Source organism: Neopelma chrysocephalum, unplaced genomic scaffold (genome assembly GCF_003984885.1).
Source record: "Neopelma chrysocephalum unplaced genomic scaffold, ASM398488v2 Primary Assembly neopelma1_85, whole genome shotgun sequence".
NCBI classification, from domain to species: Eukaryota; Metazoa; Chordata; class Aves; order Passeriformes; family Pipridae; genus Neopelma; species Neopelma chrysocephalum.
The window spans coordinates 5,465,412-5,493,023 of record NW_020897747.1 but is presented as its reverse complement, the minus strand read 5'-3'; the positions used below and the strand labels follow the sequence as shown (position 1 = coordinate 5,493,023).

Here is a 27,612-nt window from a genome sequence, read left to right as displayed (position 1 = left end):
TTGGGTGGTCTGTACAGGCAGACTCCTGTATCTGGGAACTTTGTTCAGGAGTCCATTGTTCCTGGTTTGGGATTATCTGTCCCTTAATGCAGATGCTATGGCTTCATCAGCTACTCACATCTGCAAACCCAGCTAGACTCTGCAGTGCCTTTGCTGTGTGTGCAGTGTTCGTTACCAATGATTTGGACAGCAAGTTTCATACTGGAAGCATTTATTTTCAAACTCCCAGCAGTGTTTTCTGAGTGAGGGGGATTACTTCCTGGTTAGATTTTCATCATGTTTGATTTGCTGTGTTGTTAAGTTTGTCAGTGTCTCCAGAATTAACTGTTGCAAATATAAAAGCCCTGATACTAATGGCTTTGTGGCTGACAGGTGCTCATTTTCCCTATTATTTGAGATTATTCCTTTTGAATCTCACTGTTATCTCCATTATTGACACACACTATAATTTTCAAAATTGTCCACTATTAGGTCTCTGACTCTGGTTTTTCCCTTCTTGTCTGTGAACAGCAGCCTTCTTATGTTCAGTTAAATTTTGGTTTAACCCATTCAACGATTACACAGAGTTTCTTTCAAGCAAGAGAATAGTAGAAAAACAAAATGCTCTCCTCCTCCCTTTTGAATATGTGATTTAACTTGGACTCAGTATTGTGGAGCTGATGATGTTTTAATGTGTCAGGATTAAGAATCTTGAACCCCTTTAATGTCAAAAAATAACTAGAATTGTGTTTTTAAAAATTAAAGCAGTGTTTTAAGTGCCACTCCTTTTCTTAGTCTTGAAATATTTCATGAACACTCCAGTGGTTCTGCTAAGGAGCTGTTTGATTTGGTACCAAATATTAGCTGATAATATTTAAATGACTTTTCTTCTTGCTTTCATTCGTTGTTTTTATCTGAAAAGATTGCAGTGACATTTATATAAGGGGCTTTGTTTGTTATAAGAGATTAAAGTTAATTTATAGTTATTATCTGTCATTAATCCTCACATTGCAAAATTGTTTGTGCTTTTTATTTAATGGGTATGTGTTTCAGTTTATCTCTGCCCAGGATGAGTCATAGTTTGCATTTAAACAAGAAACCAGTATTCTGCTTCTCATCTGCTGCAAGACGTAACTAAAATGATACTTTTTAGCCCTTTAACACGCCTACCAAAAAACTGATGCGTAAGCAACACCCCATCATTTTCTAAAAGAGAACATGGTCAAGCATGTGACTGAAAGATGCGCTTTGCTGGTGTAATATTTTCTCAAAAAGGATAACAAAATTCAGGCTAAAGCTCAATGTTGCATGTTATACAGATAGCAGTATTAGCTCTTGTCTGTGAACATTTTACACATGCCAGTGTTGGGAGGATGTGGTCAGTGTGGTAGTAAGGGAAGGCACACAGCACTGAGGTGACTTCCTGCTGCTCTGTGAAGTGGCAGTTCTGGTAAACCAGCATGGTGGTGGTGTCTGTTAGAAAAGTTATGTCTCCTGATAGAACAAGAAAGATGTTTGAAAAGCTATTGATCAGATTTAAAAAATAAACAAACAAAAAAATATAAGTTTTTCTGTATATCCTACATTGTTCTATTTGGTTTTGCTGATGATTTCATTGTAATACACCAGAAGGAAGGAAAACAAAGCTGAGTTAATTGGGTAAAGGATGAGTTATGAGGGCGTATTTTTCTTATGGTAAAAACAATTCAATTCAGACAAAAGATAGATCCAAGGAGGGAAAGAGACCTTGGGAGGATCACTGAAATTAGAATTTTCTGAAGATCTTGCAGAATTTGTGGCTCTGCAAAAGTGCGTCATTTAAAAAGAAAAAGGACAAGGTCTAAAGGAGACAAACTTCAAGTTGCTGAAAGTTGTTTTTAGCATAAAAGCAGAGTGAAATGGTGTAAGATCCTTTCTCTCTGATATCTTTTGAGATGATCGAAAACAAAGTGAAGAACACAAACACAGCAATGATTGTGTAGACTGTATTTTTAGCCTTTCTGACTCTTACTGGAATCCCCCATCTTCAGAGGTTCCCACCCATTCTTTCTGTAACGTGACAGACTGTTTAGGGCACAGTGGTTCTCCAGAGCGGTTTCTCACTCAGAGCTGACTGTTATGCTGGGGATGTGTATTTGAGGTACTAGATAAGATAAAGGAAAAACCTTCCTGATGTAGAGGAGAAAACCATGACGTGGGTCAGCTTGCACTGAAATGTGGAGCCTTCTGGGACTCTGCAGCATTTGCGCAGTTTGGTTCTGTTTCTTCAGAACAGGGGCTTTGAGTGTGTCTAGTAGCAAAATGCAAGAGAAGGAGCAGGGAAAAGCATTTTAACATAGGGCTTTTAAATAGTGCAGACATGCTGTCTAGGCTGGGAAGGATAGAGGGAAGGGAAATGAAAGTATAGAGAATCCTTGCTACTCTGAATAGACAAGGATGATTGTGCTTGTGTAGTGCTGTATATACTTGCCAAGGCAATCTGATCAGTGTTTGTCTTGAACCAACTAATCAATGTGGTGTTGAGTTCAGTGCTATTTATCAGGAAAGCTGGAACAAGAAACTAATGCAGTAAATTTCATTTGTTCTCTGGAGTGGGCTTTGTTTTCATGCTAACTTCATGTAGCAAACCTTGACAGTACATATTGTTTTCCTCATTAATAACACTTGGAACCTGCAATGTTCCCTGCAGCAGTCAAACCGTGTCCAACACAGCTGAGCATGCATCTATCTTTGACACATCCAAAGGTCACAGCATGCACTGATCCTACTTGCTCCTTGTGGGAACTGTAGCTGAAGCCTCCTGTCTCCATGGCCAGTGTGGAATAAGAGCTGGAGGTAGTTGGCTGTCTTCAGCTCTGTTGTTTGGATGACAGATGCCTCTGTTTTCAGCTGGGACTAACAGTTTTCAGCAGACCTGCAGCATGTTCCTCTAGTTTGGGAGATCTGGATAACTTATTATACTGCTGTGCCTGTTTTTGCTTAACCTGGAGAGGGGGAAGCCAGTGGTTTTTGGAGTAAGGCTACCAGAGAGCTGCTCTTTCTGGATACATTCAGGCTCAGCTGTTGTCGTTTAGTGTCAGTCTGCCTTTTGCTGCTGTTTCTTTTGCTTTGCTCTGTCATGTGCTGTAACACTGGGATCAATCTCTGGCTGACCACCACACTTGCTCATGTGAAGTGCCTCCTTGGGCAGAAGCAGTGTTTTGATTTCACTTACAATCGAAAGCCTGCAAAAGCTTTGTTTCACATTGGCTGGACTGCTGAACATTTTGAACTCTGAGTTAAGCTGCTGAAAAGGGACAGTTAGTCTCCATGCTGAGATTTGAAGGAAACAAAATGATCCACATTTTGTTGGAAGTCCTGTAGTACTGTTCATATAGGAATTTTTAGATTTTTATTCAAAGTGATGCAGTGAAGAGTGTATGCATGCCTGCCTTCCTTTCTGCTCCCAGATCTCTGTACCTCCCTTAGGAATGCAATAGCTGTTGAAGAAAGAAGAGGAAAAAGAACAATACTACTATTTTGGATAAACTGTCACAAAGAAAAATGTTTTTGTTTCAACAACGTTGCACAATAAAATCACTGTTATAAGCCAGTTTTCAGAAACAGATATTTATCACAAAGCCCTTCTCAACTAAGATGTGTTTTAGGGACACTTTCTGATGTATTTTTCTCCCATGATGTGGAAAGAACTGTCAGTGCAATCTGCTTGGCCTTGTCATAGTGGTCTGATGCTGAGAATCCTTTCATCGTCTTGCCTTCCTGAAGGGACACTTGAGAGGAAGCCCCCGTATTAGAAAGAAACATGCTCTGCAGTCAGGTCTCTGCACCAAGTCAGAGGTTACCACTCTGGTTTGAAGTGCATCATTGCCAGCCTTGCTTCCTGAATCTCTATCCAAACTTGCATCCTCAAATTTCTACTTGGGTGCATTGCCACAGTTTTCTTTCAGGCTGAACCCTCTCCAGTTCTGTATGCTTATGGCAGTCCTCAAAAAATTACAAAGACTGGGCAAATGCCCTATGTAATCACTGAGCTTGGACCCAGGAAGACTCTGGCCCCAGTAGGAAGTGAGGCATTCAGCTTTCCTGGCTCCATTTTCAGTCATATCAGAGCTCTGTACTTACCATTTCTCTCCAAATGCATCTCTGGAGACTTGGCAGGCTTTTTTTTGGGTCTTTATGTTTTTTTCATGGGGTGCTGTTTGAAGTGCTGAGAGCCAGAAATCTTGATGCAACAACTTTTCTTGTTCAAGTGACTAATGTTGCTCATGGGCCTGAAAGCATTTCTAGCTAAAAGCCAATTGGGGAAAATCTCTGCCCTAGAGAAGATGAGGTCATAGGAATATAGTTTTGAGACAGATTACCTGTAACCACAAGTTTCAGGACTTTGTACTCTTGGGGCAGAGTTGTGTGTTGGAGTTGTGTGTGCTGATCTACATCTTTACCTGGCACATGTGCTGAGGGTACTATAGCAATATAACCCATGCAGACTTGTGATAACCAAAGGAAGGGGGATAGAAAATGTAGGCAAGAAACTCTCTTTCTGCTTTCTGTAAGTGGTCTGATTTTACCAAAATATCACAACTTTGAGAACCTCCAACCTTATGATATTCCAAGGAGGATGGGAAGAGTGAGACACCCCCATTTAACAGGTGAGGCACAGAAACACACATGGGTCCAGTGCCTGGAGATGTGGATCAATGAAGCAAAGGAGCAGGAACAAGTTTGCATAATTGATCCACATCTCCAGCCAGTTGCTTGCCTTTTCTCTCCTTCACACAAGTTTCCCCTGTCCTTCAAAACTTCATACTTACTCCTTGTGTCTCCCTCAGTGTCCTGTCAGTGTTGCCCAGGGCCAGGAGGTGCTGCATAACAGCTTCTCCCATGAGGAAAGAGAAGAAGGACACAAAGTGAATGCACCTTTGCTGCTATGGGTGGCACCAATATGGTCTAACTCCTGCTTTGGGTGCTGTGGTGGTAAATGCAAGTGTTCATACCCTTGTCTGGGAAAGGAGAGTGAGGATCATCTCGCAGTTGCTGTGGTTGTTGCCCGGCTGCAAGTGGTGCTGGTCACCCCGAGCAGTTTGCATAGCTGTGGGCAAACAGAGCAGGCAGCTTTCCTCCCAAACAGTGCATGAGAAAAATCATATAACAATTAAATAGGCAATGTGCAACCAAGAGTCAGGAATTCTCCCATGAAACCATCCGATAATGTGGAATGGGCTAACTCAGGGCCGTGGCAGAATAAAGCAGTAGTTGGTGTCATCTACCCACCACCCTTCTGTGTGCCTTGGGAGTTTGAATTTGTGTAGAAATACAGATCTTCTCTACCTAGTTCTCTTTCTGGTTGCTTCTTATGATGCCTCTGCAAAATTGGAGTATCCCGTTTTTCAGAGGTGGCACTTGAGTCTGTCAGATGCAGGCAGAATCTCATAGAGAGGTTTTAGATTTGTCTGAGTCTGGAGAAACACAGAGGAATCCCTGGATTCCAGAGCAACAGAATGAGTCAGGTTTTCTGCCCAATGCTCCATTAAGAAAACCTTAGGGCTGTCTTTTGAAGCTATACTTTATGGGTACACTGCTGCCTGAGCATCACTTCCTATTAGCTGTGTAATAAGGTTTTCTGTCCCTCTTGCCTGTTAATTATTTACCTTTGAGAGTGCATTCATAAAGCAACATGACTTATTTAGGGAAAAATTAAAAGCTTTTGCAAAGGATGGGTGCTTTTTGCTCTTATTTTTTTACCTGGGAGTTGAAGTTATAAGACTCAGGATGAAGAAGGGATGGCGTTAATGGGAGATTTTGTAAATGAGCATGTTCAGCTCACAAAAGGTGAGTCAGGAAAGGGGATGTAGCGCTTACAGAGTGATCTTGTAACTGCCTGTTCAAGGGTTTCTGTGCAGGAGGAGGGGCTGAGGGAAAGAAGGAGGCATAACAGAAATTGGTGCAAAAAAGCTTATGCTCTGTAATCCTCCAGTGGAAACAGGACATGAGTTTGAAATGCAGTGTTACTTTCACAGAAATAGACTCTGTGAATGGTATCAGTGGGTTCATGTGTGGTCCAGGCTGATAACAGTTCCTATGGTAAGGGTGTGGTTTTTATCATGGTAGGTAGTAAACAGCTGCACAAAATTTAGTCATGCTTGCAAAGTCAAGCGCAGGCTGCTATCTCTGAGTTGTCTGGTTGCTGAGCCAGTGTGGAATATCTAAAAGCATCTGAATCATTCAGAAGCACAGCTCTTAATGACTCTGAAATACTTGCTCCTTCACTTGGGCAATTGTTGCTCGTCTCTAGTTGTCACTACAGCTCTGTAGTTATGCCTAGTCATCTGGGGAGCAGTGCCAAGGGTTCCTTACTGGCCAGGACAGCAAATAATACAACAACAAAAGGAGGGCGTTTGATAGACACTGCTCTTCTTGTGAGTAAGTGAGTATATTTGTAGAAGAAGGGCAAGGACCCTTGAAGGTGAAGGCTGGTAAAGCCACACAACCGTCAGAGGAGATATGTGGAAAGGAAAAGGAAGCTAATCCAGACCTGATTTTTCTGCTTATTTGTGTGAGATTAGATCTCCCTGTGAGCAGTCTAGGAGAGAAAAGGAATAGACCAGGAAGGTTCAGAGGTGAGATCAGCCCTGAGGAGCTCACCATGGCTGTCCCTAGTCTTGAAGAAGAGCCTGGTCAGCCAAGAGTGTTCCAGGACCTGAGAACAGGCAGCTGCCAGCATTTCTGTGTATGACCACAGTGTGTTCCTCTGCTCTTTCCTCTCAGAACTGGACTGTGCAGGACAGATTGCTCCAGCTCTTCCTGGAAGTTCTGGAGGATGTGTCCTTTACATTTTTGTCTCAGGAGGGACTTCACAGTGCTACTTAAAGACACAACCTGTTGAACATTTGGGGTAATTTATTGTAATTCTACAAGGCCAAAGCCCAGCCCTTAGATGAGAATTGTTCTGCTCTTTCTGGAAACTCAGTGAAATTGTTCAAATGAGTTATTCTAAAAGAAGGAGCAGTGTAGCAGGTTTATTGTAAAAATCTGAGGCTAAAAAAGGCGATGCTTTGTATCTCCCATGTCTTTTATTTCCACCTATTTGGCCTTGTTCCCCAGTGTGGGTTAAGTTGTGGGTTGCCCAGTCAGATTTTGCCCAGCTGTATGGGAATCTTCCATACAGTTTGGAAAATACCATCCATCAGCTACACTCTGGTAACGTCAAGAGGCCAAATGTGGGGTGAGTACACGCGTTTGCACAGATGCAGAGTTACGTGCGAGCACACAGAGAGCTTGCAGTTGAAATCTATGTGCCCGTCTCTTTTTAACAGGGGAAGACAGCCCCAGCTGTGTATACAGCTTGGTGCTTCCCTTTGATCTCTGTTTCCAGTGTTTCTCATAAGAGTGGATCCTGGTGCTCCTCGGAGCTGCCTGCTCTTTTTTTCAAGTTTGCAGCTGCATAACTGCACACAGAGAGGCTTGCTGGGTTGTAACTGGTTTCAGCAGTTTGGGGTGGGGGTTCCTCTTCCCTGCAGCTCCTCCTGTTGTTTGCTTTGCTCCTGTCCTTTCCTTGCCAACACACACGGCAGGGAACTGCCTCGCTCTGCTAATGGAAACAGTGCCTTGCAGATGCCTTAAGATCCTCCCTTTCCCTTTGCCCACCTGCTCCCACACGCGTGGCATTACTGCCCTTTGCCAGCTGCAGCTGCCACTCTGGAGCAGATCTGCTCTGTCACCCAGGTTGAAGCTCAGAGAGGCAAAATTCCCCTTCACTTTCCAGAGACTCGGCACACGGCCCCTGCAGCTGGCTTGGGCCCTGTGCCTAAAGGAGGGCAAGAAACTGTGTTCTTCAGACTTCTGTGGTCTCTGAAGTTTTCTGAAGCTGTCAGAAATGGGGCTGGGAGGGGACGGCAGCAATCGTTTGGTCTGTCCCCTCACCCCAAGGCAGGATAAGCTCTAAAGCTTTCCTGGCAGATGCCGATCTCGCGTGGCCTTAAAAGCATTTGACAGCAGGATTGCCCAGGGAAGCAGTGCAACCTGTTGCTCTAATTAACTGTATTTAAAGCTAAAAACTTTTTTCTAATGTCTCCCTTGGAAGAAAATTATTTCAGCATTGTTTTAGGGAAGAACAAAAGCTGTCCAAAGTTGAGTACCTCTGTGAGTGTATAGGGAGGAGTCCCAAATGCTGAATATAGTAGTCAACTTTCATAGGAAGAATCACTCTGTTAGACCCTAGAAGTACTCTGAGGAATTCTGGCTGAGATAGGCAAAATGGGGGGAACAGAAAACATTCATCTTTCCTTTTCCCAATGCATGTGTTTGCCACTTCACCTAACCCGAAGAGCAATATTGATGCCAAAAGAAGTGGGAAACCGGATGGGAACACTTTGTCTCCAGTGGATATTCTACGTAATATGACCCTCTTAGGAAATGCGCAGTCTGTTCTCTGTGGTGTGACCTCTTTTAAACTTTTCTTGGCTTGGAAAAGCAGCTTACAGGCTTGGTGTTCACTGGAAAAAGCACATATGGAGATGCATTTCAGGGAAGGGATTGCAAACGGAGAGAAGAAGAGGAATCTTATATCTAGTGTCAAATACTTCAGGAAAATGTGTGAAGGCCCTTTGGAGTCATAAGTGTCTCTTGGAGTTTCTTAGGGTTGTGTTTTTTTTCTTAGTGATGGCTGACAAAAATGCATAAGGTGGGAAAGAGAAGAGTGGGAAGGGGGTTGTACTGTGGGTTGGGCACATTGTAAGTGGTTAGCAGTAGACAGTGGTTAGCAGTAGTCAGAATGGAAACTGTGGTATGTAGGGGACTTCCATAAGCCCTCCAGGTTGGCTCTCAGGTCTGTGCAGACAGTGCTGCCTCCAGAGAAAGCAAATTGCTTGAGTTTCTTAAAGGCTTTTTTTATTTTTTTGTTTTAAAGGAGCTTTTTGAAAAAAAATTGTTCTGTTATTTGAAGTGAAAAATATGATTAATCTTGCCAGCTCATGGACTCTCCCCTGCAATTCTGGTGATATTCTATGACTCTTGAATCCCAGCACCTAGGGTTAAGTGTTTTCTATCCCCCACATAAGACCAGTGTATGAGCCAGTGTAACCTGTGTATTTAAAAAACAGAAAGAAAAGGAAGCACCCTATGTAGGTGTTTGTTTGCTTTTGTAAATCATGTGATGTCTGAGCTACTGTGGTGTATTTTTTTTTATGGGGCCTAAACCATAATCTTTTGGCCACATGGGATTAACAGTAGGACATCAGAAACTAAAGGTTTTAAAGAAACAAAAAGTTTTATGACTGCTCGATTACAGAGTCAACAATACAGCCTTCATCTTGTCTTCCTGATTCTGACTAAACTCCTTCGAAATTCCATCTTGAGAATTTCTTGGGACAGAGGTCGGAGAAGACCTCAGATAGCTTTTGCAGCATATATGGTGAGGGGGGTTCAGTGAGGAGTTATTGATCCCTTTTGAGGAATGTGGCCATCTTGTACTCTGGGCCTTATTAACTACCAGAGAAAGCTGAATGATGAATTGGCTTCCCAAGGAGTCCTTGTCTTGGCACTTCACATACCAGTGTCACTGCTGAGCTCCGTGAGCGCCTGAAAACAAAGAGTAGGTTTAGCTGTGCTGTACTCCATGAAGGAATTAGGATTAGCTCCATTTTGTGGATGAGCAGTGTGTGCTTCAGTTCCTCGAGGGATTTACCTGGGGTCGTGCAAGCTGTCTGCGGACAAGTCTCCCGACTCTCACTTAAAGGTCTTGCCTGCTGCATAACCCTTTCCTGCTGGTGGAGGGATATGAAATGTCATCTCCAGTTAGTTGCTGCTTCACCCTTCCTGAAAGTGCATGCAAACCTGCTAGCTCAGCACTAGGAAAGTCAGGAAGCCTGTGCTCTGGTTTGCTGTTTGGCTCTCCTGATGAGGAAACCTACCACAGCCTCTCCCCAGGTTGGATAATTTCTGGAGAAAATTACCTTTTTTGTTGTTTTTCTTGGGTTTTTTTTATTTATTATTATTCCTAACACCAGTGATTTTTGAAACCAACAAGGAGTGATCCCAGGATGGGATACTACGCAGGAAGTACCTGGCTGTGAAGCAGTAGTTAATCTTGCCTACATTCATGAGGCCCTGAGAATAACATAAGCACTACAAAAAAGCAAGGAAGGAGAATGTGATTGTGATTATAAAGCAGTGCCTCTACAGGTACTTCTGTAAGTACATGTGGTTATTTTCGTAATACTGTTCTGATAGCTGAGCAAATGGAAGCCAGTTTCTACCAAACCAGAGGCCTAGGTGTTCCAGTTTCTCTCTCTTTTTCATTTTCTTTGTCTTTTTAAATTATTTTTCTTTCCAAAGAAAGCCATGAACCTGTCAGTGTCTGGTTTGTTCCCAGGTGGGATCCCAGCCCTTTTTCTGCTGGGCGAATACATCAGGGTCAGCAGGGTAAGGCAGTTAATCCTCCCACAATTGTTAGTTTACTCAACTACAGCTGTTCTTGGTTTGGGAGAATTAAATTTGTATCCATTTTTGGCATTGAAGACCCAGACAGGGGTCATAATGGTCTTCCCCAGCTGATCAAGAGTTCACTAGGTAGAATGTCCTGTGCTAATATATAATGACTTTTTGAGCCCTACTGGAAGCACCGGGAGTGTTGTAGTTGAGCTGAAAAAAATTGAGCAGTTTTCATGTGTTACAGATACATTTTGTCTTGCTTGCTGCAGAAGGAAATTATTTCCAAGTGGCCAGCTTCATGTTTTTTCCTTGCGTGAGGTTTGAGCAGTCTTGCATTTCTTGGCCTTCACACATGCCCAGAGGAGATAAAGAAAATGTGAGGAAGGTGTCAAGGGTTGTTCAAGGGAAAGGGCAAGGCAGGGGGTTCATGTTGTTTTCTTCCCCCGATTTTGACATTGTTTTAATTTTCTAGGTGATAAACTCTGCTCCTCTTTGGAAGAACTGTATTGAGAATGAGTTTGTTATTAGCACATCACAGCAGCCAAGCAGAGGCAAGGTGTGTTTTCACACTCTCTGGTGCCTCCTTTCCAAAACTCTTCTTTCCTGGTACCTCTGTATGACTGAGATCAGGACGTGACTCACCTGCTGTCAGTGTGCTGGGAGCTGTGCTTCTCTGTTCAGGTTCCCCTGCTGAGTAACATCGAGTTTTAACATTTAACTTGAGTTAAAACCATTTGTCATTTAATGCTAGCTAACTCCTAGACTTTTGAAATACAGTATTTGCGTGCAAAAATCCATATCCAGTAGGAAAAATAGTGCTAGTTTCTCTTTAAGTTCTCCTTCCTAGTGCTTTTTTTCTGATCATACATCTAATAGTGACCTTGGCTGGTAATTCATTTTCCCTGGAAAGTTTGAGGTTAAATTTGAAATAATTTTACAAGGTGAAATTACATGCACTGCTTCCTCTGTTCCAGATGCATGCCCTCTATACCTGAAAGGTACAGTAGGTATTTGATGACTCCTTAAATATTTCTGACAGTGTGAAGAGATATTAGATGAAGAGCACATGCTTTCCTTCTGGCATAAAATATTTTGTGTAAACAAGTATGCCAAATGGTCACATTCTTAGAATATATTTTCATTAGGAATTTTCTTCCTTGAGGTGAGGCAACTGGAATATAGCTTCAAAAAATAGATGTATGGGATGAAAAAATTCTGTCTATCTTAATGAATAGTAAAAATACCTTTAGTAGCAATAGCTTATATGTGTAATTTTAAAAATTAATTAATGACAAAATTAATGTTATTAATTAATAATTAATTAATTAATTACAAAGTTAATGACAAAAATAACTTTTAGTACCAGATCAGAATCTGTTCTTAATATTGACAAATTTCCCACTCATTATTTTGAAAACAGGAAATACGTTTTCCCAAATAACAACAAGTTGGTAGCATCCTTTACTCTTTCACCAATATACAAATGTCTACCCTATAAAGCAAATGCTTGCTTCTTTCAGCTGGTTAATGGAGGAACCAATTAAAAACCTGACTATATTCAGCAGGCACCAAAGTCCAAGGTCTCTTTCAGCAGTATTATGAAGAGGCTTTGAGGTACTGTCAGTGCTTTTGTTACTCTGACAGCCTGTGGGCCATGGGTAGTTTTTCTGCTGTAGGCAGGAGACCAGTCCATGGGTACTCTCCAGCTGCCTGTTGGGAAGCTGTGTGCTACCTTAAGTTCTGCCAGTCTCAGTGCAGGCCCATGGCCTTCAAGGGTCTCTGCAGATCCCTGCTAATTTCTGTTTCGTGGTGTACCCCATCTTTGATTTCTTCTGGAGAGACTGCAAAGACTTGATGGTAGTAGATCTGGAGAGCTCTTCCCATTGCCTGGCAGTTTTAGAGGCCATTATGGATTATGGAGTGAGAGCATCCCTGCTTCTCAGTGTCTGACTGCAGAAGCCTTGCAGGAGCCCGAAATACCTCCTCATTTCAAAGGCATGGTGCTTAGCCAGGAAACCTCTGAGCAGAATAATCAAGAGTAGCTGGCAAGTTTGGAAAATCTTGGCTATCTTTGCTGGTGACCTAATTCTAGCAGTAAAGCTGAAAATCCATAGGTCGCAGCAAAGCAGGTTACTGCCTCCTCTGCAACCAGGCAGGTTTCTGATGAATGGCACAGCTGCTTTGCAGGCATGTTGTCAGCATGGAGGAGAACACTGCACTGACTTGGAGGCTGTGAGCACACTGTGTATCCCTAGAAGGATAATTACAATGGTATTAGTGAGAACAAGGGCACAGGACACTGTTGGCTATTTAAAGATCAGGTCTATTTTTAACCACCTTTTAACAAAGATGGAGTTTTTATTGGACAAGGCTTTATAATTAACCAGCCTGGGTTGCATGTTGATGTTTACAGCTTACTTTGCATGTTCCCTGATAGTCAAATGCGGGATTGTAACCGTATCTTACTGCCAGGGCAGGAAACTGCAATACCTCTGTGGTCAGCAGTGACTGCAATTGAAAAGTTGGTGGCAAATGATCTTGTGCAAGAGTTGCCTGGATGTAACCAGAGCAGCAGCAGCTGGACTGTGTTTTTAACTCAGAAGGAGAATGTGATGTAGAGCATTTGTGGCCTGTGATGGCAGTGAGTTTTAGTGTGTTGTTGTAAGCCCAGCTCAGCCTAAAAGGGGTTTAGCTGGTAACATCGTGTTTTGTGCTACAGTAAAGTACAGTTCATTATATTCACCAGGGATTGAAATACTTTATTACTAATGGCCAAGATCAATAATAGTAGATCCTGAATATATAAATTTAGGGGGGAATCTGCTCCAGAGCATCTGTTGTTATTTGACATCTCTTAACACCTGCCCAAATTGCTTTCAAAGAACAGCATAGAGGAGCTGGGAGGAGAGAGGAGGATCTGATGAACGGACCCAGAGGTTGGTGCTAGATCTGTATGAAAATGAAGGGGTGAGAGAAAATGCCAGGCATTGATTGACTCCATTCCTCTGCTGGGCAGATGGCCACCTATGGTGCTCTCATCACCTTTTCATTGTGAAGCCCAGGCTGGTTTTGATCTTTTTCTGCCAAGTAGAAGCAGCCTGTCTCATTGGTGCCTCTGAAGATCAAAGGGGTTACAAAAGGATGAGCAGTCATATTACTGAACAGCTGTGAGTTCATTCTGCAGGAGGCACCTTCCAAAATGGTATAATTTTTATTACTGTGAGCATCAGTATTCAAAATTATTTGCCATTCCTTTAAGCATCCTAGTTTTGGAAGTCATGGGATTACAGTTGTCTCTTCTTTTTCTTTTTTTTTTTTATTATTCATTTAAATGAAGCTTCCATCTTCTATCTCTCTAGTTCAAAGAGGAAAACATCAAGATGTGCAACAAATAGCACCCAAAGGCCCAGAAGTTATTATGTGAATAAAATTAGCCCCAGATATATCACTGCAACTTCAGAATCACAGTGTTGCTTTAGTGTAATTGTTTGGGATCTGCTTGATTTAGTGCAGTTACGAGATCCTGTTTCAATTTCTGTGCATTGGCAACTGTATTCTTGTTCCAATGAGTTTCCAATCCAGGAGACTGTCAGAGAAGGGGACAGAAACAAAAATGTGGAGAGGCTGAAGGATGACAGCTGGTGTTAGCAGAGCAAACAGTGCTGGTCAGAGAAGAGAGTGAAAGGAAAGGTAATAGAAACTCAGTGTGAGATGAGAGCAATCCTACTCCCTGAAGTGGCCTCTGAGATGAGAGGGGGATTCCTGAGTTTTCAGAAGTGTTCTGTTCACAGCCATGTCTACAGTGCTGTGACCTTGAATCCTGGAAGTGGAAGCTCTCTCATGTGTCCACATAACTCAAGGTGTTTATAGGCCAACCCCTGCACTCATTAAACAACATGATTTACACTTAATGTCTGCACAGTGTGGACAGACTTATCAGCCACTGGGAGATATAGCTAAAATTGTCTATTGCTCCTCCATATTGCAGCCCGGGAGACACCTGTCCTGCAGGAAATCCAAATCTTGCAGACAGATCCCCCATATTTCACCAAAGGATTGGGGGCTGTCTGATTTCCCCTCCCTCTGTCCCTCTCTTTTGCTTCTTTGATTTTGGAAAACCTTAAAGTAATTCATTTACCTTCAGAATTGTAACAATTAGGAGAACCCTCTCAATAATACTCAACTTTATACCTAGAAGTATCTCAGGAAAGGAAGAGATTTTGATAGTTGTATGATACAGGAAGAGAAGGAGAGAGCACATCTCCCTCCATACTGCAGCAGTGGGCTAGAAAGACCCAAACTGGAACAAATCAGTGGTGGCAACACACCACTTGGCACAAGGTTTGTTGGTCTTGCAGCTTCCCTTTGCCAAGTGCCTGAAGCTCTTCCAAAGTTGACATCAGTGAAGAGTATTCCCATCTAGAAGAGTTGGGGGTAGAAGTAATTTCTGCATGTCCATGGGGTGCACTTGGCCGTATGCTCACGCTGCAGTGGAAGGCCACACAGGGCTTGGGGACAGTCAGGGCAGGGTTTGTCGGATGGCCTCTTTCACAGTGTACAATGGAGAGTGTGGGCAGTGTATTGTAGGGTAAAACCCTTGCTTTATGCTTACCTCAAGGTTTTGCAGCATCTCTTGCAGATGTGGAGAAGTGTTTGTGTACTGCAAAACCGGCCATTTTTTTCTGAGTTGTTTGTTAAGATGGTCCCTTTCCCGTTGTACTTTGTTTGGGTTCTGTGACTGAGGTGGCCTTTCGACAAAAGGCAGCTATTGGGGAGTGCATCAGTACATTGCTGTTTGTATTTTGTTTCCACTTATGGGCTTGAATCATGATGCTGATTTCTTATGCGCTGTGCCACCCCTTATCTCCCTAGTACATAGCTTGTCACCAGGCAGGGGTGTGTTGATTGGTGTGACTTTGAAAAACTGCATTGCCTTGGGGTTGGGGTTTTTTTATTACTATTATTGTTCTTACAGTTTTTTAATCATAGATCTCATTTGTGGTTTGGTTTTCACTTGCCCTTGATTTGAGAATACAGTTGAGTGCCTGTTCATCTCTAACTTTTGCAGACAGATCTGGTATGGTTAAGATCAGGCTGAAAATGTTGCCCACAGAACTTTTTTGTTCCTTTAAATTCCTGTTTATAAAACATTATCAAGTCTTTTTATTGTTGGTTCTAAATTTTCATTTCTTTGTTTATTTTAAATGTTAGATCTTTACGTTTAAAAATGTAAACATCTAAAGTATTTTTTTTCACTTACTTTTTCATGGTAGATTTTATTAGCATTTGGAATACAAATACTCCTATATGCCAGGAACCCATTGGTAGAAATTGACTGGAAACAAAGAGTCAGATGAACAAGTACCTTCTTCACCTGGGAGCAAACGCAGGAAAACAATCGTGAGAGGAGACCTGATTTAAAATCAGAAAGCCAGGCTTGTTCTGAATGATTTCACAGCTCAGGTGGAGAATATTAACTTTTACCTGTGCATTTCTGAGCTAGATTTCCTTCTGACACATGTGTCTGGTCTCTGGTGTGCTGTGGAACTGGGGTGAGCGGGTGTGAGTGTGTTTATTGCAGGCTGGCCAGGTGCCACCGCAGCCTGGCTGTGCGCGGCTCGAGGGCTCAGCAGTTGCGTAAGGAGCTGCAGCAGAGGCAGCGTGGGCTCTGCCCCTGTGCCCGGCTGCCTCCAGTCCTCTCCAGGTACTTGGCAAAACCTCTTCCTTCGCCGAAGACAAGCATTCAGTAAAGCAGGGATCACGTACCTCGCAGAGAGGGCTGGGCTGGGGGTCAGACAAGAGTAAGGAAAAAGCATCAAGGCTGTTGGAGATAAGCAGCCTCTGACCTGTGAATTGCTTTTAGAAGGAAACCATATTTTCCCCGTTTTCCCTGCCCTGTGGTTTTTGCATGTGTTTCTCATTACTTTTATCTCAAAATCATTCTCGTCTAGTGAATTATTGATGTGGGGTCACATGTGTTTCTCCAGGAATTGCTTTCTTTAACCAGTGATCCCTCCTGAATTTTCTAGGCAGTCTGTTAGCTCTGAAATCCAAATAAAGTTGGTGGTTTCTGATTTCAGGGTTAAATTAGATTCGACTTTTAAAAGGCATAGAGGGAAGAGGAAAAGGATGATAGTGTCCTTTTCCATGTTAGGGTCTTCCTTCTGCTGGTTCTTTTGATGCTTCTTTTTGGTTTGGTTCTGGTTTTTTAACATCTCTCAGAGATCAAGTGTCTGATTTAGCCTCAGTGGAACTTGAGCATATTCCTAATGTTGAGCACATGCTTAAATCCACTGTTGAATTCAAGCCCTATAGACCTGCAGGCATAGTACAAAAATATCTGGGAAATGTTTTTCTTTTCCCTCAGATGCTCCCTTCTTTCAACATACAAAATTAGGAATTCAGCATTTTGAACGGCCACTGGAGGCGAGTTGGTCATTTCCTGCTGGGAGGGAGGCTTGATCTTTTAAAGATGGGAAGAGAGTGTGGTGTGTGTCTGTGCGTGTGTGTGTTTTGCAGATGTTCAGGCCTTGATTCAGCAAAGTCTCTCAGCAGTGTCTGACTGGGGGATAGTGCTGAGTCTGGTAAACCTGCTGCTTCGGAGCTGAGCGTGCGCGTGTTTCACTGACTCCTCAGCACAGAAAGTTTCTTTTCTCAGTTTCCATCGCTTCTGCCCGTGGTGGAACCTGGAAAACAACCCTACACAAATCCCAAACCTGTTCTAGCAAAGAAGCTGCTGTATTTCCAGGGATGTCAACATTCAGGGATGACTCTCTGATGGCCGTGCCTGCAGCCATTTCTGCAACATTCCCCAGAGGAGGATGGACGGGGTGGTGAGAGGTGCTTGTCAGGGGGTGCACAGAGGTTTGGCTGAGCCCACCAGGGCCCAGGGAGGGAAACTGCTAGTGACCTTACAGCCCTGGGCTAGCCCTTGCAGGAAGCCCCTTGGGCATTGAAAGTGGGTAGCTTTCTAGCCCCTGTGTAGCCACTTTGTGACCAGCAGACACAAGGCTTGTAGCTGCCACCACAGGCCCCTCAGCTCTCTGGGGACTTCCCAGCAGGGAAGAAGCTGGTGGCTTTGTGCCCAGCTTGCTGTGGTGCAGAGTGCTGGGGTAGGTTGATTCCTGCCCAAACTCCTCAAAAATGTGCTCAGAGGTGTGGGGGAAGGAAATGGGGAATTTTTTTTTGCACCCACATCTTTTTCTGCACTGCAGTTTTGATTCAGGCAAGAGAGCCCAGTTCCTGCATTGGGATTTGCGTGTGTGTTGTACAGTGAGACAGCTGAAGCTATGAGCAAAAAGCACGCATAAATAAAGGCTTCCTCCCTGTGCTTTATATAATCAGAGTGGGTGATGTCATTGGGAACTGGAGAGGAGAGCAAGCTGTGAAATTACAGCCCTCTGCAGCCAGGCAGAGCCAAGTGCAAGGGAGGGCTGCACAGAGCAGGAGCCAAGCTCCTCTCTGATGGAGGCTCAGGATGGAGGGCCTGGATGCCCAGGCTTGGAGAGGATCTGGGGGGTAGAAATAGATAGTCCAAATACAGTCAAAAGCTGTTGAACAGGCACAAAGGGAAAGTGGGGAGAACAGCAGGTGCCCAGTGGGCAGCAGTGGGGCTGCTATTTCAGGGTCTAGAACCCCCTTCCTCGATATGCAGCCATCTGTAGCTTGTGGGTCCACTGACAGGGTTGTGGGGCTGCTGAGCTCACTCATCCCTCTTCTGCTTCAGTCTCCTGGCCCATTGCAGCTCCTGGCAGAGAAGAGAAGGCATCCTCACTCTGTTTGCCCTCCACATCCCGGAGGAATTTGCTTCTAGGCTCCTCCTGGCCCTGTACAGGGGAGGAAGCAGAAGCAGCAGACGGGACTCTGTCCCAGCCAGAGTGGCCAGGTGGAATAGGATAAAAGTTGATCCTCAGTTCTTTGGGACAGGGCTTATGTTAGGCTCTGGTTTTTCTGAAGCCTCTCAGGTGCTTTGCTCCTTTTCTGGCCATCCTGATTCCCCACATGGGAATCTATAACGGGAACCTTCCCCCTCATCAAGATGAGCAGAAAGGGGGCACTAGGCTGATCCCTTGGGAAAATGGAGGGCCCCCTCCTTTCAAATCCTTCATGGATTTCTTCTTAAGCACATCCAGCAGCTGCGATGTGCTTAGGATGCTGCTCTGAGAGCCTGTTTTTTTCCAAGGCCACTTAGGCAGCAGAAAGGGCTCCAGCTTCTCCTGTCTCCCTGCAGCTAACATGCAAAGGCTTCAGCCTCCACTGAAACTGGAATTCTCCTTCTGTCATCCTCTGTCTTCCTCAGGATCAAGGCAGCAAGAGGCAGCAGCCCTTCGCACCAAACCCACGTTGTTTCTCTGTTATATAACAATATGGGCATTTAGACTTGTTTTTCCAGATATTGGCAGATGCGTCAAATATTGGCATAATCCAGTGGTTTACATGGAAGGCCGTCTGGCTCTGTCTGGAGCCTGCACAATGCTGGTATTTTCTTTGAATACAAGAGTCCACAGCGTTGTCAAAGCAATGTTGCAACAGAGTCCAGGTAAACAAGGGGAAAAGACCCTCGTATTGTGGCCTGACCAGTAGAATTATAGCTGCCAAGGTACAACTCCAGGACTTGATAAGAAAGGTGATGGATTTGTGGTTGCTTTCTCTCTGAAATGGTCTTTTAGCTAAGTCTTCTGTGATGGTTTTCACAGAATCACAAAATCATTTAGGTTGGAAAAGACCTTCAAGATCATTGAGTTCAGCCTTTGACCGATCAGCACCTTGTCAACCAGACCATATCCCTCAGTGCCATGTCCGGTTGTTTCTTGAATACCTGCAGGGACAGTGACTCCATCACCTCTCTGGACTCTGGAGTTTTATTTCTGATGCACCCATCAGTGCATCAGGCCTGCCAGCGTGTGCTCTGTGGTTTAAGAACCCATCCTGGTCCACTGGGGCTGTTGGAAGTTGAGAGAGGCCAGGGACTGTGATGAGGTTAGATTTTAAAAATAAAAGGGTAAGAAAGGTATTGAACAGTTTGGGAGGGGAGAGAGCTGGGAAAGCTGTTCAGTTTGGTCTCTAAAGGAAAGCAACACGCTCATGTGCCAGGACAATTTGTGGGCTTGGTTGCTCTTCCCTATCCCAGCTACACCAGGCCAGGCAGCTCCTGGGTAGTTCTGCCAGTGTCATTCCCAGCAGTGAGAGGTGGCTGCTGGGGCTGCAGGGCCTGGCAGTCCCTGCCTGGCCTGCTGCTCTATGGCAGTGGAAAGGCCTGCACATTGCCCTCGGTTAGGCTGGGGTTAGAGACGTGAATGCAGTCACATTCGCAGTGGTGTCACAACTCAGTGTGGCTCAGCTCTGAGTGCACAACGGGGAAAATCCAGCACAGAAGTAATTGCTTTGGTCAAACCTCTTACAAAACTTCCTCGGCTCAGCCAGCACCACCTGCCCCTGCAGTGTGCTTGCAGCCCAAGCTGTGCTGTGTGCCATCATGAGCTTATCAGCTCACACCACTCCCAGTGTCGCGGGCAGGTGTCCCCTCCTGATGCCTGGTGTGCCGGCAGAGGCCATCACCACTGCTGCAGGCCACACAGCCTTTGACAGCTGGCCAACAGAGCCACTGTCAGAAGTGGCTTCTCTGTAAACCATCTGTGTGAGCTTGGACCAATCTTCTGGGCGCCCCCTTTGGGGCCACAAGTGCTGGGGAAGTAACCCTGCCAGCTTTTCCAGTGTCCTCATGAGAAAGACCCTCTGACTGCTTTGCCCTCTGTCTGCCCTTGTCGGGGCCTTGTCAGAGAGCAGTAACTGTCTTCAATCCACCATGGTCCTGGAGCACAATGGGAAATGTTTCAAGTGTCCAGGGTTTTATTACATGGCTGGACCTTTGCATATAACTTTCATGTGCTTAACATGGTTGATCTCGTTGAGTCTGCAGATAACCCAGCCTTTGACGTGGCAGGTCAGTGCCATACTTTTAATCACTCTCTCAGCAATCCAGCCAGTGCTTGCTCCTGCCCGAAGCTGATCACTGGTTCCAGGAATTGCAGTTCCTGGTGTAGCACCTTCCTCATTCCTGGTAAAACCTCCAATGCTGAGACTCTGCCCAAAGCTCAGGCTATAGATGTGTTGTCCATTTCTCTCTGAATTCAGGAGTGGACTGTGATACCTTTGCCACTGGTTAGATTTTGATTCCCCAAGCTGTTAGTTTTCTGTTACACAGATAATTCGCTTTTCACTGTGGGCTGGGAGCTGCCCTTGCCCAGTAGGGCAGGGGGTGTCTGTGGTCCCTACCTGTAGCAGGTGCTGTATAGCAGTCCCTTCTTAGGTGAAGCCTCCAGATCTGTGCACACATTTTGAGCTCTGTTTGAGCTGTGTTTTTGACTTGGGCTGATCCATAGGTGGAGTGTGTGGCTGGAGCTCATACTTGTGCAGTGAAGAGACACGTGCTGCTCTGTGCTGCAGCTTGGTGGCTGTGCTCTGACAGCTCTGACTCTGTGACTGGCCTCTGTGGACGTTCAGGAAGTCTGTGTCATATCCAAAAATGAGTTCAAAACCCAGAATGTCTTTGACCACAAGATCCTGCTCCTCTTCCTTTCTCTAGTTGCAAGAAGTCAGTGTCCAGGGGTGACATGAACTATAGTGCCAGTGTGAACCAGCAATGCTTTTTCATTGCTTGCCCTATGGTCATCATGGGACATAGGGCAAACACTTGTAGTGGGTGCACACAACTCCTTATCAAGCTCTACCTTGAAAATCAGCTTCCAGGTAGAAAAAATCCCCCCATGTCAGTCATATGGGTTTAATGACAGTGGGGTTTGCCCTAGAGCAAGCTGAGAAGTAAAAGATGAGATTGATGTGATTACTGGTTTTTCAGTTTGATTTTTTGGATTATGATTTCCCTTTCCCCACCTCTCCGTTTGTTAATGTTTAATGGAAAACACGTGTTCTTCAAGGCCCTTGCTGGTCATATGCAGTCCTGTGACTGTTATTGAGACAGAATGATGGACCCTTCCTAAAGAGATTTATAGTAGAAACCGTGAGGAGCTCACAGCTACAGCACGGCCAGTGAACACTCCCCTGCACTGACAGTTCATCATTAAAACCCCTGACCCTTCCACCCTTAATCATCCTTGCTTGTCACTGACATAATTGCCTGATTACAGACTCCTCTCCCCCACCCCTTTCAAACTGGGCGCAATAGTGCATTTGAAAAACAAATGGAAATGAACTGTCCATGCTCTTTTTCTTCTTTCTTTTTTTTTTTCTTCCCCTGCATTGAGATGGATCAGGCTAAGATTCGGTTTCTTTGTGCATGAGCAGGCACTGGGATAGGCTTTCAGGACTCTTTTGCACTGGTGTTTCTTGCATGTGAATGGTAAAGCTGATGTCATTGTGTTATTGATTGGGATGACAACTTTGGACATAAATCATTAATGTCTGGGAAAGAGAGAGAGAGGGGAAAAAGGCAACACACACTCGATAGTTTTCCATAAATCTGCTGTTCATTCCTGCATACGTTATACAGAAGAGGAGACAGCAGGAACAGTTTTCCCGTGCAGCCCATGGATGATGTGCTTTGCCACTGCTTCTTGAACCGTTTTCCCCAGAACGTGTTGCCGTATTCTTCAGGAAATGGCTCATATCACCAGCGACACTGTCATGCTGGAACCTGTCTTTGTAGATGTGAGTCAAGGTCAGAAGACTGCCCAGGGCAAGGTCTTGGGTTCTCTCATTCCCACCAACATTGCACCCCCAGCAGCATTTCAGTTCTGGGCCCAGGAAGGAATAAGAGTGCGGTTCTTGGGAAGTACTATCTCTCTAGCTCTTTTAAATGCCAGCAGGGATTGTTTCAGTGTTTTGAGCTGACCATTTTTCTCACTGATGATCTTAATTTTATGCAAAAAAACCAGTGTTTAGATGAGTTTAGATCAGTGTTAAAATTAGCATATGTCCCCAAGCCAGCAATGAACAAGTGTGCAGGGGGTAGCAGTCATTCAAAACCACTTTTGCAAAAGTCCTTCTCAGCAAAACTGACAGCAGATTGCTCAGAGAGAGGAAACCCATGAGGTACTTGTACTGGTTGCCTGTGTGCCTTTGCCCCTGCACAAAGTTCATCCAGATGAGTCAGATTATCAGTCCAGACAGCAAGAAAATAAACAGTGTCTGTCAGAGGTGAGCAATAATGCAAGTAATGATGAGCAGCTGGTGTTTGAACTGTAAATAGTTTAGTGGCAGTCTGTCCTGGTGGCTGTGGGGTGGGGAATCTTGTGATATGTGGAAAGAGGAAAACATGAAAACTGCCTTGCAGTGGGGCAGTAGAGAAGGAGATGGCATTCCCTTGCTGGAAGCATGGCTCTGACCCTGCTCTTGTCCCCTTGCAGCCGAGCTCACCTCCGCCTGTGTCTAGAACGCTTGAAAGTTCTGATACCGCTCGGACCAGACTGCACCAGGCACACCACGCTTGGGCTGCTCAACAAAGCCAAAGCACATATCAAGGTAAGAGCTGCTTTTCCCAGCTGCTTTCAGCGTGGGCTCTTGGGAAGTGCAATTCAATCGCTCACCCTTGCTCCCTCTGTTGAAGGAGACTAACACCTTTTAAAAACAAATTTAAAAAAAAAGAGCAAGCAAACCTTGCCCTCTTGGTTAATTGCTTATCATTGCTACAATTCCACATTGTTGGAAGAGTCCATCATGAACTCCGTTAACTACAGAAATGATGGATTTAAAGAGCAGGGGTGTTGTTCTGTATTATAATCATTTGTTGACAGCTGCATCTGTTTAAAGAAAAACATACCTACTGTTAAATGACTGCTACCATTTTTAATGGTGTGCTACTGAGTTTTCACTGCCGAAGCATTAGCACAAACCACAAGAGTGTGAGACAGGGTTGGCTTGCTGGAGCTTCTTGTGTGAACCTGACAGCCAGCCCAGTGCTCTTCTGGCTTCACTTTTGGCAAAGTGAAACGTGAAAAGAAAATGCAGCATTGTCAGTATCTGGGAGAGGCTGAAATACTTGGTTGCAGGTCAGGATATTGGGAGGGAAGATGGGTGATGAAGGAGAAAAGGCGCTGCCAAAGGGACAGAGTTAGCCTGAAATGACTCCTTATGCAATGTGCTTGTCGTAGGAAACAAAGAACAGTGCCCTGGTAGATTTCCCAGCTGTGATCAAAGAAATCTGTAGTAGGTTATGTAAATCACTTACTGAATAGAAAACTGTCTCTGAGAAATCCTACTAAACCATGCAGTAAGGAACACAGAGCTCTCAGGGCACGTTTTTATGTTGGAGCAGATCATAACAAACCCTGGAGTCGTTTGGTTCAGGGAGTTGAGGCCCCTTCGTGGGCAGATGCGGTAATGCAGGTGTCTGATCCCATGTGGAATGACCCACAAACTGCTGCAATTCACGTTGTTTCCCCTGGAGAGGCTCAGTCCTCAGAGACTCTTTGTACTAATGGCTATGATTTATTAGGACTTGAGAGGTGGGAAAGTGTGGGGAGATGGCATTGTGCTTGGAGCTTAAATCCTTCTGGGACCTGGGAAGGTCTAAGCAAGGCAGGTGGGAGGGCAGTGGAGGTGGGAGGGAGGGGGAAAAGGATGAAACTAATTATTCAGTCATATTTGATCATGTCAGAAACTTGAAGAGGCTGAGAGGAGAAGCCAACACCAGCTTGAGAACCTGGAACGAGAACAAAGATTCCTAAAGAGAAGACTGGAACAACTACAGGGTCCTCAGGAGATAGAGCGAATACGAATGGACAGCATTGGATCTACCATTTCCTCGGATCACTCGGACTCGGAGCGAGGTGGGTGTTGGCTGAACTAGCATGGAATCCCCAGGACTCTATGGAGTGAGAGCATGAGATTCATCCATTTCTGGTCTCTCAGCTACCCCCTTCTTATGGCATTTGATATTTAGGTTGCTCACACACATGCACACATACACACACACATGTACATGGAGAGTTTAGTATTGTTGCATGAGTTCTAAGTCTAGAGGAATTGTTGCTGTCAACTTGAGCTGACTTCTGTGGCATTGAAAATGATGGATAAGTTGAAACACCCATTGTGCTTTTTGGTCTACTGAATCTCTTGGCAACACAAAGAGGAAAATGTAAGAAGATATTAATGGCACTGGAATGGATGCTTTACACACCTTCCCCCTTAACTTTTTTCCCCCAAGCTTCTCATAGAGTTTATCTCCTCAGATAAAACTGGCTAGAGATGATCTGAATGGCTAAATGAATTGAGATAATCTGAATGGCTAACTGAATTGAGATAACTGTCTTTTTAAAAATATCTCTTCTGTGGAGAGAACATTAGGGACAGTAGATGGTTTGATATTTACTGACAGTCCCAAAAATGGTGTATAGTTTGGGTGTGAGTCTGTAGTTTAAAAAAAAATGCTTTGGAAAATTCCAAAACAATATGGGAACCAAGATACCTAGTTAACTAGATCTTTGTTTTTCAAGTCTTTCTTAGAAACAAGGTGTCTGTTCCAAAGTCCACTCAGCATTTATGAGAGTAACCCCGATTCCCGTGGTAATGCACTGCAATACCTATAGGAGTGGCCCTGGCTTTGGCAATATAATGTCAAGCAAGTAGCATGTTTGGGGGTAACTTCATGCTTCATTTTCTCTGTTGCCTTTGATTTTATCTATTTCTTCTTCTTTCCAACACTGGGGTCATGGAGGTACAAAGAAAGAGGTAGTGGAACAAGTTCAGTGTTGGGGGTGGCTCACATATGCTCATAGTGTGGCCTGCATGTGGAGGAGTCAAGCCCCTTTGCCAAATCCCTGTGAAAAGCTCCAGTCTGGTATCAAGCCTTTTTATAAATCATGTCCACAGCCCATTTCATTCCAGGGAGAACATTGGAAGTCTTTTTACCAGATGGCTGCTTCATTCCCTGTGCTGGGGGAGTCCCAGCAGCTCTCTGGCTTGAAGGGAGCAGTGGGGTGTGTGGTGCTCACCTGTGTGTATTTCTCTCATTTTCCTTTCCAGAAGAGATTGAAGTGGATGTTGAAAGCACAGAGTTCTCCCATGGAGAAGTGGACAATATCAGCACAACCAGCATCAGTGACATTGATGATCACAGCAGCTTGCAGAGTATTGGGAGTGACGAGGGTTACTCCAGCGCCAGTGTCAAGCTCTCGTTTGCTTCCTAGAACCAAGTGAGACAACAGTGCAGGGCAAATGATTTCACTGGGGTGATCTAACTGGGTCAGAGATACCAGTATCCTCTTTCAGAAATGACATATTGACAGCTAGTCCTGGAGAGACCTGTATATAAAGCTTTTTTGGTAAAGGAAGCCTCCCCAGAAACCCATATTTGTTCATTTGGTCATGTTACCAATCCCAGTTTCTGCTGGCAAAAAGTTAGACCAATCACTAGTCCCTTTGAAGTCAGTGAAATCCATTTGTTTCTGTGGGACCTGGATCTAGACCTTAGTGATGAAACACTTTGCTTCGAATTTATTTGTTTGAAAGAGGATACTAGAGACTCATCTCTCTCTTTCTGTCATGAGATCTGAGAAATGTCAAAACTTCTTACATTGCATTCAGGTTGAACAACCTAATTTAGGCCCTTCTGAGGAGCTTTTGTGGTCCTAAAAGGACTGTATCCTACAGTTTATCACAATCTAATGCTGTCATAATGTACTAGGAAATCTAAGAAGGCTTAGCCTAGGAATAACAGTGAAGATAATGATTAAGGTCTCATTCTGTGCCCAGGGGGAGAGGGGCAGCAAAGAGAGATGTTCAGGGGAGAACACCATTCAACTCAGCTTTCTGTTGGACATCATTTAAAAAGTGAGTACCTCTGATGCGTGGCTAAAGCAGGAGGTGCACACTTGTAATCTACCAGCACATCGTGGGCTGTCGTGCCTCGGGCTGTGACACCGACAGCAGGTCTCCCAGTAGATGTGTGTTCATACACAGCCAGCTGAGGGCAGAGCGAAACCAGCACACACGAGAGGTGACACACCAGAAAGTCATGCCCAGATACTGAGCCACTATGACCTTTTTATTTGAAGCGATTTTTTGATAAACATTTGTAAATGTGTTGGGAGGGAAAACACCCCAAGTCTGATGCGTCTTTTTAGAGCTTGTCCATATGAAACCTTAGATGTCTTTTATATGAATTTATGCCATGAAAAGATCTCTGTTTTGATGAAGCACTTGACCCAATGAAATGCAAAGATGCTTTTTTTGCCATGCACACAATGGATGAAGGCTGTGCTAGCTGGAAGAGGCCAGGTTTGGTGGGGGTTTCTTCAGTTTTCTTTTTAGAATCATTCCCTTTGCTGACTTTTGAAGTTCCAGTCCAGTAGTTAACCTAGTTAAGCTCAGCACGTCTCTCATGTTAATGTAACGTTTTGACTGCACGTCCTGTTCCCAAGGGCCTTGCCATCCTATCTGTGCAGGTGCTGTTAAGAGCTGTTATAGCGAATGTTTTCTAATTTTCTCCGAGACAAGCATTCTAACCTGCACTTTGAGGGCTTTGCTTTTTTATTTTTTGTCTTTTTAATGGCCAGGATTATTTTGTTTTCCAAGTTTTAAAAACCTTAATAGAGTCTTCACCTATGGCATTGTTTGAAACTTTGTATATCCTTAAGTAATTTAACTACCCCTCATTACTAAGAAAAAAAAAGAGGAAAAAATGCTTTATAAAATTCATAACTTATTGCTGATTTGAATGGGTTGTTAATTTCAGTCCTTTAGATTTTATTTTATTGTTTTAGGTAGGGTTGGGCAAAAAGAAGTAAAATAAAATAAAAAATAAAGACAACCATATTTAGCAGTGCAGTGGAATTGTGTTTAAATGTTAGCATATGGTCCCCATTAAAGTAGCACTTTAACGCCATTAAACATTTCTGTATCTGAAATGAGTTGTGTTCTTCCATCTTGGTCATTTGTATTCCTTTAGCCGAGTGTTTGTTCTTGTGCCCTTCGATCCTGCAGTGAGAAGATCCTGAGTGAGTCTGCTGTAGACTTTTGCACTGTGATAAGTTGCCTGTGTTTAAATATTCTGATGTTTCCCCCACTCTCTTCCAAAATTTGTGATCCCCCGTAAAAGGTACGACACACATGCTTGAGTAGAGAAATAACCTTTCCATGAATGTAGTGAATGATTTCTGTTCTGTTTGGGGTTTTTTGAATTAATTTGCTTACCAAGTCTGTGTCAGGTTGCAGTTGTTAAATGTGTTTTCACTTGTGTGTAGGTAA

At 44.1% G+C, this 27,612-nt stretch overlaps 1 protein-coding gene across 2 annotated transcripts in view; it reads left to right on the top strand.

The window, feature by feature from the left end:
• MXI1 (MAX interactor 1, dimerization protein) overlaps window positions 1-27,272 on the top strand; it is a 57,180-nt gene extending 29,908 nt beyond the window's left edge. For both annotated transcript variants that reach the window (XM_027692046.1, XM_027692047.1), the window contains exons 4-6: window positions 22,773-22,887; window positions 24,023-24,194; window positions 25,390-27,272. In XM_027692046.1, coding sequence (XP_027547847.1) covers window positions 22,773-22,887; window positions 24,023-24,194; window positions 25,390-25,553 — 451 coding nt within the window. In that variant the 3' untranslated portion in view covers window positions 25,554-27,272. The remainder of the gene's footprint in view (window positions 1-22,772; window positions 22,888-24,022; window positions 24,195-25,389) is intronic.
• Window positions 27,273-27,612: the final 340 nt, after the last annotated feature.